Source organism: Sitophilus oryzae, unplaced genomic scaffold, assembly GCF_002938485.1.
Source record: "Sitophilus oryzae breed Bouriz unplaced genomic scaffold, Soryzae_2.0 scaffold_494_pilon_pilon, whole genome shotgun sequence".
NCBI classification, from domain to species: Eukaryota; Metazoa; Arthropoda; class Insecta; order Coleoptera; family Curculionidae; genus Sitophilus; species Sitophilus oryzae.
In genome coordinates, this window is record NW_022147078.1 from 443,511 (window position 1) to 461,729 (window position 18,219).

Consider the following 18,219-nt stretch of genomic DNA (forward strand, 5'->3'; position numbering starts at 1 on the left):
GGTCTTTTGTCGTATCCACTCTATTCTTTTACGTTCTCTCTTAGTTATTTCTAGTATATTTCCTTCCATTGAGCGTTGTACGACGTGTAATTTCCTTGCAATGCCCGCTTTAAGGTTGATTCTCACTATACCTTCCATATCAGCTCCCTTCCGTTTCCTCTCTCCGTTTACATAAAATATTACATCATGGAAATGAATAGTACAATGCACACTATCCGTTCCGTTTCCCTTCCGTTCCATATCCTTTCTTTCCATACATTTTTTTTTGCGGACGGACTGAAGCGTATCGGAAACAGCGTTGTCAATTTCTTACATTTGTACCAGCTCTTTTAAAATTTTGCTGATTTTTATTTATATCATTACTATTACCTTTTCCAAAAAATACAAATTTTTAAAATAAAACTTTCGTAATGATATAAATTGTACCGGGTGGCCAATTAAGAATGGACGCCGGCTGTATCTCGAAAACTACTTATCGCATAACTTTGGGAAAAAAATTCTGATAAATAAATCGACCAAGAGAAATCGCTGGAAATTATTTTCAAGTTCGAAAAATGTCCGCTAGGGGGCGTTTCGCAGATAGCCAATCAGAAAACAGGGTTTTTCTCAAAAATATGTAGGTGAACAGGTATTTTAAATATTACTATTGTAATCAACGAGAAATTTGTAATTTTTTTGACATTGAGTATTTTCTAGCCTACTACTATAATTTTTAAACTATATGATCCTCAGCGGCAGCCTAGCATAATTTGTTCTCTTAATATCCCCGGTTAGAGACAAGATAGAAAATTTCGGCTTGCGCTGATATTTTGGAAATTTTGTGCTCTATTTAACTGTGTAAAGAGAAATAAAGCCTCCTATTTAATTTTTTTATGCAAAAGCGCAATATATGTTATGATGTCAAACAGCGTCCTCTAGCTACCACGAAAAAAATGATTGAAACAAAATTTACACTGGAGATCATTAAGGAAGAAAAGCTCTTTTAAACCAGCCCTAGTTTGTTTAAATCGGTTAACTCAAACCAGAGTTATCCTTATTTTAATAAAAGCAAGTTTAACTTTCCCCCACCACTTTATTTTATGAGATAGAGCAAAACACTCTAAATCAAAAAAATTACAAATTTCTCGATGATTACAATAGTAATATTTAAAATACCTGTTCACCTGCATATTTTTGAGAAAAACCCTGTTTTCTGATTGGCTGTCAGCCAAACGCCCCCTAGCGGACATTTTTCGGACTTGAAAATAATTTCCAGCGATTTCTCTTGGTCGATTTACTAATTACAATTTTTTTCCCAAAGTTATACGATAAGTAGTTTCTGAGATACAGCCGGCGTCCATTCTTAGTTGGCCACCCGGTACAATAAGAAGTATGGAACTGATACGGAACGGAAGCTTACGTATAGAGTCAATACAATAAAAAATACGGAACGGATATGGTATGGATATGGAATGGAAACGGATGGTATAGTGAGAATCAACCTTTAAGTATCCAGGTTTCGCATGCATATGTCATGACTGGTAGTACGCATTGGTGGAATGTTTTCATCTTTAGACAAAGTGGTATTCTAGATTTGAATATGATTGAGTTTCTTCCATAAGTACTCCACACATGCTAACTTAATAACTTAATATACCTGTTTATCTGTGAAAATATATTAATTATTTTATCAAAAAGAATAAAGAGCTTTTTGAGCGCACTGTGTCATCCTGTATATAATTTTTAAGTTATTCCACTTATTCGACTTATCAGAGAGTGGATAAATCGAACCTTAATTGCATACTATAAAAGATAAGCCATCGTAACTTAATAAGGTACTATTAGCTCCAGCGAACATCGAGTATAAAAGTACTTGCAGTACTGCCAATAGGAAATGCATCGAGATACGGTCGCGTTACATAATCGCAAAGAAACGAGTTCTTTTTGTTTGAAATGAGGTAAAAATAGTTTTGTATCTCGCGCTTTTTAAATTCCAGTAAGTTTTTATAATTAGAAAACAATGGTTTCAAGAATTTTCTGCTTGCGAAATAATATTTTTTTCGTTTACGAGAATTTCAACTATCTAAATAATTTTAAAGTTACAATCTGTTGTAATTCTTACTGAGACTTTAAAAATCTCTCACTTCATATCCTAATAGTTAAGGGTTAGTTTTAATATTTCTAAGATTGATTGGAAATTCTTCTTCTAAGTAATTTTTTTCTTTGATTCCAGTGGACCAACAAGCACAGGCCTCGTGGAGTAATTTCGATTCAATAGATATAGGAGACACATCAGACTTCTTCACGTCACAGCAACAGATCTTACAAACCCACCCTACCAGAGGCGGAGGTCCAATCAACTTCAGAGCGTCCAGCGGTAGTGGAAATGGTCCTCTGAAACACAAACACGATGATTACAGGTCAGTCAGTATTATTTTTTGTTAATTAATAGTTATATATTCCGATACAAGAGACGCAATATGTCTAACGAAGCAAATCATGAAAATTTAGTTATTTTTTATACAAGACGATAAAATTGTATTTTATCGTCTTACTACTTTTCTTACGATAATTGCAATTTTATCATCGTATATAAAACAATATTTTTTTCCATAGCAAGTTACGTTTTAAAAAATATTCAGAAATTATTATTTCAAGGAATTTATTACGAGTAGAAAAATATTGTGCTGGGTTGGCGTTGGTTTCTATGTAATTTGACAAATAAACAAAGCTGTCTCTTTAGTTGTCAGTTTTGAATCAATATTTTTTTTAATTTTCGTTCGTGTCGATTGCTGATTGAATTGGAGCCAGAAATGGCTCAAAACGGAATAAGTAAATTACCAGCAGATATTCAGGCTGAGGCGACAAACGCCATTATCCAAACTACTTCCATTTAAATCCCGAATAACTTATGAAAAGGAATACAAAAATTTTCAAAAATGGAAGCAATTAATAAACGTGCGAGAATAAATAAAGTTTTTAACCTATCCTTGCTGTTAAAGTACTGTATGATCGAATAAAAACGGCGTCAGCGATGGCTATGAAATGAAGATCGCTGTCATTTTATATGTAAAATTATATGGGAAAAGTCATCGATCGTCGTTTCAAGCCAACTGGACGCCGTTTTTTTTCGATCAAACGGTACTATTTTTGATAGATATAAGGCAATTTCAACAGTTGCCATGGAAAAAAATATATTTTAGAAGCATCTCTACATGAGATATTACTATTCTAATGAAAAAAATATTGTTTACAGGACATCGCCTACGGCTGAACTAAGAAAAAATCCTAGTCTATCTGCTCCAGATGAGTGTGCTAGAGCCTGTAGAGAGGGGGAACCTCCCAAAATTTGCTACTACCACTTCACACTGGAACACTACAGCGTTCTTGGCGCGTAAGTTTGCATAATTATAAAATCTTTTAACATGAGGTGATTCTTTAAATACTGACGAATATATCCAGTTGTAATTAATGTAAGTTGTTATACACAGTTAAAGTAATATTTATTTTTAATTAGTTAGACATCCATTATTATAATTCCGTATAATTTTACAGTTTAGTAAATAAAATCGAGACTATACGAGTATACTTGCTTCTGAAGTACTTCAGTCTAGAAGTTCTGAAAAATTAGCTCAACATCATGTGTTTTGAAAAATCATGATAAACTTGTCGGACAAAAAAAAATTTCAATTTCCTAGTTGTGCGTCAAAAGGTTCGTCGTTCGACATACAAATTTCTATCCAATTATCCGTCAAATGAATTTAATAAATAATTTTTTGGTCCCTTTTTCTGCTTCTTGTATTTTGTTTGTTAATAAATAATTATTATAAATACACTCAGCGATTCTTCTTCTTCTTCGGGTTCCATCTCCTAATGGAGGTTGGAAATCATCATGGCAATTCTAACTTTGTTAACGGCTGCTCTGAATAACTGGTTTGAAGTCATTCCAAACCATTCTCTCAAATTCTTGAGCCATGATGTTCTTCTTCTTCCTTGGCTCCTTCTGCCCTTTATCTTTCCTTCTATTATGTTCTGCAGCAGGGCATATTTAGGTCCTCTCACGCATGTGTCCAAAGTACCTTGTCAGTCCATGCAATCCTCAGTGCCGATCACCTCACCATCTCTTCTGAATTCTGCGTCAAGCTTCTACATTTCGTAACCTTTTCAGTGTGCAATCATCAGCATAATCATAACAGTAGAGTTGCAAATGCCTCAAGCATTCTCCATTTCTGGCCTTTTTTGATGTGTCCAAGCCTCAGAACCATAGAGTAGAGTTGCAAAGTCTGCTATTTCTATTCGAGCTTTTATTTCTGCTGATTGATCCAAGTTTTCGGTCAACCAACTGCCTAGATATTTCTATTTTTTTATTTCTCTCCATTGAGGTGTATCATCTATTAGAACATTGGCTTGGACATCTTCTCTCTTAGTGATGATCATAAATTTAGTTTTCTTAGGGTTCATTTTCAAGCCATAGACTCTACACGTGTTGTTTAATCTTTGTAGAAGTGTTTGCAGACCCTCCACGTTGTCTGCTATAAGGACGGTATCGTCGGCGAACCGCATATTATTTAAGACCTGCCCATTAATAGTGACGCCCTCCTTTCTACTGGTCAAGGCCTCCCGAAAAAAAAACTCACCGATTGTTTTTACTTAAATCAAGGAAAATCTACTAGTTGTGCGTCAAAAGGTTCGTCGTTCGACATACAAATTTCTATCCAAATATCCGTCAAATGAATTTAATAAATAATTTTTTGGCCCCTTTTTCTGCTTCTTGTATTTTGTTTGTTAATAAATAATTATTATAAATACACTCAGCGATTCTTCTTCTTCTTCGGGTTCCATCTCCTAATGGAGGTTGGAAATCATCATGGCAATTCTAACTTTGTTAATGGCTGCTCTGAATAACTGATTTGAAGTCATTCCAAACCATTCTCTCAAATTCTTGAGTCATGATGTTCTTCTTCTTCCTTGGCTCCTTCTGCCCTTTATCTTTCCTTCTAATATGTTCTGCAGCAGGGCATGTTTAGGTCCTCTCATTATGTGTCCAAAGTACTCAAGTTTTCTCTTTTTAATGGTGTTAATCACCTCTTAGTCCTTCTGACAGGTCATATGACCAAAGGCAATTAAGTGAACTCTATCGTCTATACTGAATGAAATTTGTTTTTATGGAAAGGAACCGCTACCTGTACTGAATGAAGTTTAACATCTAGCGAATAGATGGCGCCAGCAATATTAAAATTTGGAATTTTATAAAAAGAAAAATAAAACGCTACAATGTAACCCCTTAGCATTCTTAATCTAAGCTTTAAGTTAATGTCTCCACTGCAGAGACATTTTTTGAGTTTTACAAAGGCTGCTCTAGCTATTTCTATTCGAGCTTTTATTTCTGCTGATTGATCCAAGTTTTCGGTCAACCAACTGCCTAGATATTAATATTGTTGTACTCTCTCCAGAGGTGTATCATCTATTAGAACATTGGCTTGGACATCTTCTCTCTTAGTGATGATCATAAATTTAGTTTTCTTAGGGTTCATTTTCAAGCCATAGACTCTACACGTGTTGTTTACTCTTTGTAGAAGTGTTTGCAGACCCTCCACGTTGTCTGCTATAAGGACGGTATCGTTGGCGAACCGCATATTATTTAAGACCTGCCCATTAATAGTGATGCCCTCCTTTCTACTAGTCAAGGCCTCCCGAAAAAGAAACTCACCGATTGTTTTTACTTAAATCAAGGAAAATCCTTGATTTTTCTCGGTCGTAAGTGCTGAGGAACTTTTTCGAGTGTGTTAGACCGTTAGAGTCTTCCAGGTTCTTTTAGTTGGTTTCCGCTTGGAAAACAGAACGGTTCTGGTACAAACACAGAAAGTTACAAAACTATTTCATTAATTCCATTTACAATTAAAACGGATCAAAATAATCGAAAAAAAGGCTAGTTTCTTAGACGTTCTCATAATATCAAATATTCTTCAACAATAGCATGCGGTTCCGTTTTTTTCGTATTCCACACACGAACCCACTGAAAGGTACCACTAATCGTCGTGTAATCTGTTTACGTGGGCGAATCATAAAAAAGGAATAAAAAAACTTAATCGAAACTCGTAATTCATGCTCGGCACGCGCACTTAATATTCAAAATCCGGTCCTGGATCAAACTAAGCCGCTCGAGTGTAGTTCCCATAAACCACGCCAGAGTCGACCGATAAATATTTATTTATTTTTTTCTGTTGTGTGTTTATATGTGGGTTGAAGTACCTGTACTAGTACTACCGAGTATCCTGAATTTTTTATTGGTTGTATGTAGATATGTAATCTTTTTTTTAACGCTGCATCTGTGGTCATATATTAACATTTTATTTTGTCCAACATTTATTATACAGGGTGTTTCAAAACAAATGCGAAAAACTTTAGGGGGTGATTCCTTGTTCAAAATAAAGGGTAGTTTGCTTTATAAACGTTGGGTCAAAAGTCAACCATTAGGGAGATATCGCGGTACAAAGTTGGCGGAAAATTAATGTTTTTATTTTTTATCTTGAAAACAAAAAGAGATAGACTAATGAAATTTTATGGAAGCATTACTGTTATGAAAACACACTTTCTGGTAATTTTTCACTTTTTAAAATGAGTGGAAGGGGTTGAAATAAACTGCCCCTATCATTCTTGTTAACAAAATTTAAAGAAAAATCTTATCATACACATGCAAAAAAATTAATTTGGATAGTTTAGTTTGTTTAGAAACTTTTTATCTCTTGTGTTTTTTGATAAAACTCACCAATTTGAAATTAAAAATAAAAATGTAAAGCATTACATGTCAGGACAAAAAACATTTTTAGATTAAGAATCTAGTGATAATAACGATAATAATAATCATCTAGATAATAACGTATTGCAGTAGAGTAATGTCAAATAAAATAATATTAGGAACATCCTAAAAAGTAACAGCGGCCGACTAGATTTTTTCCTAAATAAATTACAGCAGCCCACTAGATTCTTTATCAGAAAATGTTTTTTGTCCTGGCATGTAATGCTTTACATTTTATTTTTTAATTTCAAATCGGTGAGTTTTATCAAAAAAACACAAGAGATAAAAAAGTTTCTAAACAAACCAAACTATCCAAATTAATTTTTTTGCATGTGTTTGATAAGATTTTTCTTTAAATTTCGTTAACAAGAATGATAGGGGTAGTTTTTTTCAACCCCTTCCACTCATTTTAAAAAAGTGAAAAAATTACCAGAAAGTATGTTTTCATAACAGTAATGCTTCCATAAAATTTCATTAGTCTATCTCTTTCCGTTTTCAAGATAAAAAATAAAAACCTTATTTTTCCGCCATCATTGTACCGCGATATCTCCCTAATGGTTGACTTTTGACCCAACGTTTATGAAGCAAACTACCCTTTATTTTGAACAAAGAATCACCCCCTGAAGTTTATCGCATTTGTTTTGAAACACCCTGTATATTACGACACAAATTATGTTTTTAGTAGAGTTTTATTTTGTATTAATAAAAATGGCATATACCTGTTGGTCGGCTATTTCGAAAAAAGGGCAGATTTGGGAAAGCTGATTTTCTTATACCTGTATCAACATACATTAGGGATATTAATTTTAATAACCTAATTACTTATTTAATTAATATGATAATAATATCTTGAAATAATATATTTAGAAAAAAGAAATCAGGTGTATCGTCACTATTACTTCTCTTCCATGATTCAGATATAACAATACGATCTCTGAAAGCTATTAATGACCAAAACCCGACACAAAACAAGTGCTAATTTCGAGAGAAAGCCAAAAAACCTATTAAAACACACAGAAACCTTTTTGTCTTACAATATTACAGCTAAATAAGCAATTATTACCACACAAAACGCTGTTTAGCATATTTATTACGCACTTCATTGATTCGTCAAGCAAGCGGATAATACCGCCCAGTGCTCTCTGAGTATCAGATGTTTTAAACGTTGCTTATTTTGCATTTTATAATTAGCAGCTGACTTTGATTCCTTTGACTTGGCAAAAAGAGAAATTATCTTTGACTTTTAATGCCGGTAATGCGTTTTGCTTTCGTTCAATTCGGGCTATTATAGTGGCGGCAGGTGGAGCATAATGAAACATTAAATGATCGTGATGAGCAACGACCTGATTTTGTGCGACAGAAAAATTGAATGAAGCACGTGTGAGGGCATGTCGTGTAAGTGATACAATAGCATGTGATTACTGTATTCGGCTTGATTATACGACTTTTTTTTAAATAAAAGTATAATGTGTGACATGAAAATTGCAACACCCAGTAAATCTAAATATGTTTTATCCAACAGCCACTACTCATACAGACATTACTCACATGTATACATGCCATATAAAGTAAATAATAACACACGCGTGACTTTTTGAAGTTATAATACACTAGTCTGTTAGAACTTCAAAGCCACACCATTTTATAGAAATTATTAAGCTTTATTCATAAATTACTAATTCAATTATTTATTTAAATTAACATTAAATGAAAATGATTTTTTTTTGTAGATTTAAAAATTGTAAAACCTTGTATGACTCCAGATGCTGTCAGTCCACTGCTTGAAATAGGCTCTGTCATTACAACGGCTCGTTCTGGAACACTTACAGCACCTTGAATCTTTTTCGCAATCTCTATTTGATTGTTGATGGACTCTTCGATATATCCTTCCGCAGCCGTTGCAGATCGCCATCCTCCGTGTCTTTTTAATGTTGTCATGTTCACTCCTGCATTTGCCTGTAATGTAGCGGATGATCTCATACAATAATGACCAGTGTATTGCTCAGGATATTGTAGGCCCAAGTACTTGCGGAAGATCTTCCTGAATCATTTTTCTTTAAAATCTGTCTTGCTGGTTGATAATTCGCTATTTTATCGTTAAAAAATCGCGATTTATCTAAAAAAAACAAAGCGCACATCTTTATTGCATAGTAAACATAAACGCACCCTGATAATTTATTAATTCGCAACACTAAGCATTCATCCAAACACTTAGTGTTGCGAATTAATAAATTATCACAATGAATTAATAATTTATCAAAAAAACACTAAGCATTCATCCAAACACAATTGCAGACCAGCTCGAGAAAATATTCAAGATCAAGCAAGAAGATAAGGAATTTTCCAGAGAAATCAAAAAAGCTGTAACAACAACATCTCGCTCAATACCTTCCGTGTCTCAGTGGTCGCATGATTTCTCCATGGATGACCTAAATAGCGCCTTAAAGAAAATGAAACAGGGGAAGGCTCCTGGCCCGAATGGCGTATTTCCGGAGTTCCTAAAAAATCTCGGAAATTTAGCTAAACAATGGCTCTTGGACTTCTTTAATGACCTCCTTCGGACCGGCGAGATCCCCAATGTTTTCAGACGTTCGAAGATCCTTGCCATACTTAAACCAGGAAAACCGGCTGACGTCTCTTCAAGCTATAGACCCATTGCATTGCTTAGCATGACCTATAAACTGCTGGAGAGACTACTTTATAACAGAATCTCGCCATTAGTCGAAGACGTTCTTATCCAACAACAGGCAGGTTTCAGAGCCAAGCGCAACTGCACTGATCAAGTTCTTGCTCTTTCCACTTTTATGGAAGCAGGTTTCCAGACGGGGATGAAAACTGCATGCGCATTCGTTGATTTATCATCAGCCTACGACACAGTGTGGAGAAAGGGTATGATGTACAAGCTCCAACAAATAATTCCCTGCAAAAAGATCACAAACCTCATACAGAACATGCTGAGCAACAGAAGAATAACAGTAAATTTGAACGATAAAACTAGCTCCCCTCGCACATTTAATAAGGTCTCCTACAGGGGTCAGTACTCGCTCCACTTCTTTTCAACGTATATACAAATGACGTCCCGCCAACTACGGCTCATAAATTTATATACGCAGATGACATGGCACTGGCTACACAACATCAGTCCTTGGAAACAGGCGGCAACCAGCTTACGCGAGATCTTGAAATACTGCATGCATATTACAAGAAATGGTGCCTTAAGCCCAACCCGCTAAAATCGGAAACTGGGCATTTCACTTGTCGAATACGTTAGCTAAAAAGGAACTGAATGTATATTTTGGGGGAGAAAGAATTAGACACAACCATCATCATTATCCTATAATCAGCACATTGCAAAAATCGCACAGAAAATTAAATCCAGAAATAATATCTTTAGTAAACTCGCAGGTACTTCGTGGGGTGCGGATGGAAACACACTCAGAACTGCCGCGCTGGCTCTAACTTACTCGGCGGCAGAGTACTGTGCACCGGTATGGTACAAAAGTCACCACACGTATAAAATCGACGTGCAGCTCAATGAAGCTATGAGAGTTGTAACTGGGACATTAAGATCAACCCCAACAGTATGGCTCCCGATCCTGGCGAATATTGCCCCCCTCAAATTCGCAGAACAGCTATGACACAAAAGAAGTGGATGAAGGCTTCCACCCAAGACGGCTTACCTATTCAACTGTCTATCAATCCTCCTCCTTCTAAGCGCCTCAAATCTCGCAACCCAATCTGGATGGACGACGAACTTAAGAGCGAGTACAATATGCACTCCAAATGGAACGAGCTTGTGGCTAGCAGTCTGGGAACACGCAATTTGAACTTAGTTGCCGGTGTATCGGGTACCCTCCCGGGCATGGACCTTCCTCGTCATACCTGGAGTCGTCTAAATCGTTTTAGGGTGGGTCATGGCAGATGCCGTGATATGCTGCATAAATGGGGAACTGTGGCGCTCCACGACAAACGATGGAACACATTTTGACCGAATGTCCACCCAGAGCCTTTCCTGGGGGCATCCAGAACTTATTTTGCGCTACTTCTTCGGCAATTGACTGGATAAATGACCTCAATATAAACGTTTAATGTAAATTTTGTCCCTGACTACATATATGTTTTATATATACTTGTAATATTTTTAAGTCCTTATATTTCTCATGCATGTTTTCTTTTTTCTTTTACAACTATTTGTTTGTTTATATATGCTTATCTCTGTGTATGTTTATAGAATGTATTCACATATCCTGTATTTCTGCTTCTCATACGAAATAAATAAATAAATTCGCAACAATGAAAGTAGAACTGGTAGATCCTTTTAAATCAATTATTCTTTAGAGATTTCGCATGAAACAGTTCTGCAGTTGGATAAAATTTTGTATGGCCCTCGCGTATTATAGCTTATAAGTCACTTAAGAAAATTAGCCAAACATTTCCCAGCGTGACATATGTAAGATAACACACTGGGTGTTCTTTTTTCTATGTGACAACATTTATATTACATAGAGAATTCCACACCTGTAATTTTTAACCAATCAAAACGTGTTTTTTGAGAAATCACCATGGCAACGGATAAATTTTAGTGAAAATTTTTTCCTTGTGGGCACCCAACAGCGACTTATACTGGAAATTTTTTGACGTTTATAATGACAGAATATCTTTTTGAGAGTCTGGTTTTTATTTGTTTATATGATAATTTCGTTACATTTCAATTACAAAGCTGAGAGGAAAGTTTGTAAACTGCTTCCATACGCTTGACTTCGATTTCCTAGTATTCGAGGGTGTCAACTGCTTAATCTCCTGGCGAATATTTTCGTTGCGTTCATGACCGAAGCGAAACATTTTTTTAAGCCGTGCCGCTTGACAGCTTCAAATCTGAAATAGTTTTTAGGTTTGGGTGTCACTTAGTTATCATAGTAACTAAATAATCAATTCGACCAAAAATCGAAAAATACATTTTAATTATTTGATTTTCAAACCCAATTTGGTGTGGAATTTTCTTACCGAATACCACAGGAGGTCAAATAAAATCCAGACATTTTTTCTAGCTCATGAATATTCTTAGAAAATTATCCCTCGTCTTCGACTCGGGATAATTTTCAAAATATTTATGAGCTCGAAAAAAATTCCGGAAATAATTATTTGCCCTCTAGTGGTATTACTAGTGACAATTCGTTGTTTGCCTTGTCACATTTTACTTCATTTTTGTTGGTAATATTATTTGCAATTTTCAGTGTTTAAGCCCACACATCTTGAACACACTGTATACTGTACCCAATATGGAGATGTTTCCAAGAAAGTTATTTTAACTAATTGAGACATTTACTGAAAACGTCAGTGGATATTTAAAGAGACTAATTAAACAGTTTTTGTTTGTTAAACGCACAACAACAAACTAAAATGTCATGTTGGATTAATATTTTTTTTTTCAAATTTAGGTGTGAAATTTTCTTACCGAATACCACGCAAGCTTAAATTATTCCTGGAAATTTTCTTTCGGGCACGAATATTTTAGGAAAATTATCCCTCGTCTTCGACTCGGGATAATTTTCAAAATATTCGTGCCCTCAAAAAAATTTCCGAAAATAATTTAAGCTCTTGTGATATTATTAGTGACAATTCGTTGTTTACCTTGTCACATTTTACTTCATTTTTGTTGGTAATATTATTTGCAATTTTCAGTGTTTAAGCCCACACATCTTGAACACACTGTATACTGTACCCAATATGGAGATACTTCCAAGAAAGTTATTTTAACTAATTGAGACATTTACTGAAAACGTCAGTGGATATTTAAAAGAGACTAATTAAACAGTTTTTGTTTGTTAAACTGTTAAACGCACAACTTAACAAACAAAAACTGCTTAATTAATAACATTTTACGGGCGATATTGAAAAGTTTCATTAAACGAAATTTCTCAGCAATTAATCACATTGACAGCGCCGTATATATTAAACTAAGGAGACTGATATAAGTTTAATTTACTTAATTAAGTATATGATTACGCTGATATCAAGGCTGCAAGTAGCTAGAAAGTTGCGTATATAAGAAAGTAAGCCAGTTTTTGTTCAGATTTTAACTTCTGTCGCTTTCCTAATTAATAAACATATCCAGGCATTTTCTTTGTCATTTCTTGTAACAAACGTGTGATATACGTTGAGAAACATTGTAAATACTGTTTAAAATTCGATATAATAGTAAGGCGCGTCGATATATTATTTGAAGCGTTTCCGAGGAGTCAACAGCACCCCTCCCCCACTAGTAAGGTGCCTAATCTCACGTCAGATCTTCCAAAATTTCTGTTTTGAATTTAAATACGTTGGATTTATTTAGAAAAATAATTTGCTGTATTATTTTTATTAAGTGTGGAGTAGTTTTATTGAGATTTTTTCGATCGTAATCTAAAATCACACAGTATACAGGGTGGTTCGAACTGTATTCCGGTAACTTCAGCAGCATATTCTGAAGATAAAAATAAGCAAAAAAGTTCGTATAAATGAATGTCCCAAAATGCTTAGTTTCGGAGATACAGGGTGTAGAAATTTCATTTTGATTTCGATTTTTTCGAAATAATTTCCGAAGTAACGTCAATATTTGGATGAAAATTGGTGTGTGGGAGTTTTTTAACATGAAAATTTTGATTTTCATGTCAATATGACTCCTACTTGTAGAGGGCGCTACGCGCAGAATATGCCGCCGAAGTTTCAGAAATACAGTTCGTACCACCCTGTGTATAATACTTGTTTCATACTAATTCAGTTCATGGAGACTAGACTGTCTTAAGAGTGACTGTTGATAATAATAAATCCATGCAACTAAATTTTAAATAATATTTTTTAAAATAAATCAAAAAAGGTATTACAACAAACTCTCCACCTATCGAAAAAAAAATAATAAATTTATTCACAAATTCTATATGAAGAAATTAATTTCGTAAAAAGAAGAAAACATCTAAGGATGGACAAATTACAAGGAATCATCATTCGACAATTTGTTTAAGAACTAATAAAAATTCCTAACATGAATAGCCAATCTGGCTAATGAAGAAACGCTCTTGGCAATGTTTATTTAAATAATTCGACGTTCCAATTAACAATCGTTAGTCGAGATAATTTATTAATTTGTTGTAATTTGTGTAATTTGTAATTGCGGCGTTGCCACATCGCCGCTTATATCGAATTCTATGCTAATTAGAAATTGTTTTTTACTGCATTGCTTGGTTTTCCATTAATATATGTAGTTTTTATCCTAACTCAAACGTAGGTGTAAATATCTCTTGTATTTTTAGAATATTGAAAACTACAGTAAAATATGATAATCAGAAATAAGTATGCAAAAAAAAAGGATTAAATTTTATTTTCTACAGAGTAATAATTTGAGAAGTAGCAGTTACATTAAATGGACAGTTTTCGTACAAAAATTCCAAATAATTAACGTAAAATAATAAATTCATTAATCACGAAAATCTGTGACAAAGGGGATGAAATAATAAGCATATCGACAGATCGACACCGAATATTAACTATATCGATAAACCTGATGATGAAAGAGCTCCCGATACGTGAGAAAAGTTCGCACCAATAATAACAATATAAGTAACGAACTTGACGAAGTACTTTCTCCAAAACTTATTATTAATGTCTCAATATTACAGGTCGAATTATATACAGGGTGGCCCATCGAAAACGTTCCGCAAGGCATAACGGCCAGGGTATATTTTTTTTCAAAAAATCCAAAAACACGTCAATTTTGTTTGTGAGGGGCACAACTTTTGACGCAAACATGATTGCAAAATCTTTAACCCTCTAAGCGGGGGTGTCATCCCCCAACTTTTTTCAAATAGGAAGGGGAGTCGAGTGGCGCCGCAATGAAAAGGGCTTTCTATTCTCTATATTTCCCCGCTTCGTCAAACCAACATCAATAATTCGTCTTCGCAGGTCTTCTAATGAGGCGGGTTAGGTTACTAGTGCCATACACTTTACTTTTTGTGTCCCCATAGAAAAAAAGTCTAAAGGAGTCAAGTCGGGTGACCGGGGAGGCCACTCAATTGCACCACTTCGTCCTATCCACCGACCGGGAAAGTTATTATTTAAATAATTACGCACATTTTGGGAGTGATGTGGAGGTGCACCGTCTTGTTGAAATATTAGTTCGGCTTCAACGTATCCAGGATTGTTCTCTATGATGTCAGTTAGGGCTGGGTCGATGGTATTTTCCAGTAAATCCAAGTACATATCACCTGTTAGATTTCTAGGAAGAAAAAAAAAGGACCTACAATAGAATTTCCAAAAATACCAGCCCACACGTTCAATTTCTGAGGGTTTTGTGTGTGCACCTCGTGAAAAACCCTGAGGTTGTCCTCAGCCCAGTACCGACAGTTGTGCCGATTAACTACACCGTTAAAAAAGAAAGTACACTCATCCGAAAAACACACATTAAATAGGAAATTAGAATAAAAAAAGAATAGTTTCGCAAAATTGCAAGCGACGGTCAAAATCGTCTTCGTTGAGTTCTTGTACCAACTGAATTTTGTACGGGTGGAACTTATTTCCACTTTTTCTGCATGTGAGTTAACATCATAATTGTTAAAAAGTTTAACGATATTGAGAAGGACTTCAACGCACAAGTCACAGAACAGCTATCTAGCAACTGCCGCACCTGATCGTCCAACCTTGTGGCAAGTGAAAAAATGCGTATAAACATCTAGAAATAATAAAAAAAACAGCAAATTGGACGAAGGAATTTATCCTTATCATTTACTCTGATAAATGTTTAAATAAGCTTTTCAAATTTCAATCCTTCATATTTTCTCAATGACTTGACCGATTTTCAAAAACGAAGCGGGAAAGTATAGAGAATAGAAAGCCCTTTTCATTGCGGTACCACGTAACCCCTCTTCCCATTTGAAAAAAACTGGGGGATGACACCCCCGCTTAGAGGGTTGAAGATTTTGCAATCATTTTTGGGACAAAAGTTGTCCCCCTCGCAAACAAAATCGACGTGTTTTTTAATTTTCTGAAAAACAATTACTCTGGCTGTTATGCCTTGCGGAACGTTTTCGATGGGCCACCCTGTATAAATTATCTTTAAAACAGATGCCAGTAGAGATGACGGGATATGACTCTAATAAAATTAAAGGAAATCCTCAATGATCTGGATAATTAAATACATTAAACTTAGTTATTAAAATAATATCATATTCTGAATTGACTGATTTTAGTAAGAACCTAAATTCTCACGTCAAATAATTCTTTTGTAAATTGATTTGCTACAACAGAATATCTCGAACAATAAATCTCGAATAAATCTTAGAAAGTTACCAAATCGACATCGGTAATCGCAGAACAATTTCCGATGTACGCGATCAACTTTGATTGACAAGCGATGGCGACAGCGTTGCCAGGTTGTGATGGATTTATGGGATGAATCTTAATTTAAAATTGACAAACAACATATTTATTATATCATTTTTTAAGGAGTTTTACGATTTATTTTTAATTTAATAACTAATTCTTTAGTGATTAATTGATTTATTTTTTTATAGCTTATTTTACTTATTACATATTGGCAAAAACTAGTCCATTATGAAAATTATTCTAAGCGTTATTATGTGTTATTTATTTATTAACGCACAAACTAATAATCACAGAATTTAATAAAAACTAACTTTAAAAGTGGTATAATGTGCTTATCAATCAAACTTACTTCTCTGACTGCTGTCAAGGGTAACAAAGGACCTTTATTGTCAGGTTCTCCTTGATGCCTTCTTTTTTTTATCGTGCAGTATTTATGTATTTATCAAATATATTTTTTGTTACAGGGCCTGTCAAATCTGTACACCCAACGCTACCAACGTAGTATGGTCCAACTGTCAATGTATCCTAGCTGATGGTGTTGAAAGAAGTATGCTAGCCGTCAACCGTATGTTGCCAGGACCCAGTATACAGGTATAACAACTTTATAATGTAAAAAACAAGTTAATAATGTTTTAATTTTTTTTTTCAAACAGGTCTGTGAGAATGACAAAGTAGTTATCGATGTAGAAAATCATCTGGAGGCCATGGAAGTAACCCTCCATTGGCACGGTATCTGGCAGAGAGGATCTCAGTACTACGATGGAGTACCGTTTGTTACACAGTGTCCTATTCAACAAGGAAATTCATTCAGGTGAGCTTTTTTTTAACAAAACCAGTCTACAATGAACCATACAATTCATCATTCAAGTATCTTTGATTGTTTTTTGTTTTCAAGATGGCAGTAGGTTATTTGTAATGAAACACCCTATATATTATTGCAATTTTAGACTTTACAAGAAATCCTGGATATATTTTATAAAAAATTGTTATTTTTTAGAACTAAAATTGATAGTAAAATATGTTAACTAAGATTTTTTTGTATACTTTTTTGTTTGGTTTCTTAATATTTTTTTTGTTATGTGTCTCATTTTACACCACTTGACTCTATGATGTGTAACTACCTTAATGTAGAATTTAAAAACTAAGCTCAGTAATCAAATTACTGTTTGTTTTACCCTGTATAACATGTCTACTTTCCAACGATATTAACCGGTTCTACGAATGTGTGTCTAATTTTATTGGACTCTTATATAATACAAACGCCGATAAAGCTTGTAATTATGCTACATTCTACTCTATAAAGTGTTTTTCCTTTGTTTCATTTCATTCAGAGAGAGATGTTCGTAAATTTGACGATGCTCGAAAAGTCTGACATTAATAGCGCCATTATGTTTCAAGAATTGTATTTAGAAATGTATTTATGAAACATCTCGAACAAAAATGGAAGTAGGTAGTGTAGTAATATTTTAAATAAATGTCTTAATTGAAATGCCTATATACATTATATATCTTATAGAAAAATTATTTATTAAAGGAACTATAGATACCAGACGTACTATTGCATGAATCTGTATATAACAAATTTTATTTTCAATTTTTATTTTCCCAGCAGTACTAAATAATAACTATTATTTTAGCTAAAAGAATTATGCTGATGACATTTTGAAATAACTCTAGACAGAAACGATAAATTAAAAATAATTTATGCTGATAGATGAGACAGTGTAACGAAAAAGAAAATACGTAAGCTTATTGTTTTTTATTGTTTTATTTATTAAATCTGACATATTTATCTGTTAAGTATCTAAATCGATACAATTAAACACTAAAAAGGCCCTGCTCTTTGTATTTGATATAGAAAAAGGCGTGCTGGAGAAAGTAACATGTCAGAATTAATAAATATTTGATAGTAATAGAATTTTAAATAATAATACCTTAATAAGGTTGAAATTCAAATAGTATTATAAATAGACAATTCTTACTGTTCTCAACAAAAGGACCCAAAGATATACACAACCAAACTTTTATATGGAATCATCTATTATTTTACATAATTTTTGAGATGTATGAAAATTTTCAGTTTA

General features: G+C 34.1%; 1 protein-coding gene across 1 annotated transcript in view; it reads left to right on the top strand.

The window, feature by feature from the left end:
• LOC115886497 (laccase-4) overlaps window positions 1-18,219 on the top strand; it is a 117,965-nt gene that overhangs the window by 68,124 nt on the left and 31,622 nt on the right. Inside the window, exons 2-5 of the mRNA XM_030905678.1 lie at window positions 2,213-2,399; window positions 3,236-3,373; window positions 16,600-16,726; window positions 16,789-16,946. Coding sequence (XP_030761538.1) covers window positions 2,213-2,399; window positions 3,236-3,373; window positions 16,600-16,726; window positions 16,789-16,946 — 610 coding nt within the window. The remainder of the gene's footprint in view (window positions 1-2,212; window positions 2,400-3,235; window positions 3,374-16,599; window positions 16,727-16,788; window positions 16,947-18,219) is intronic.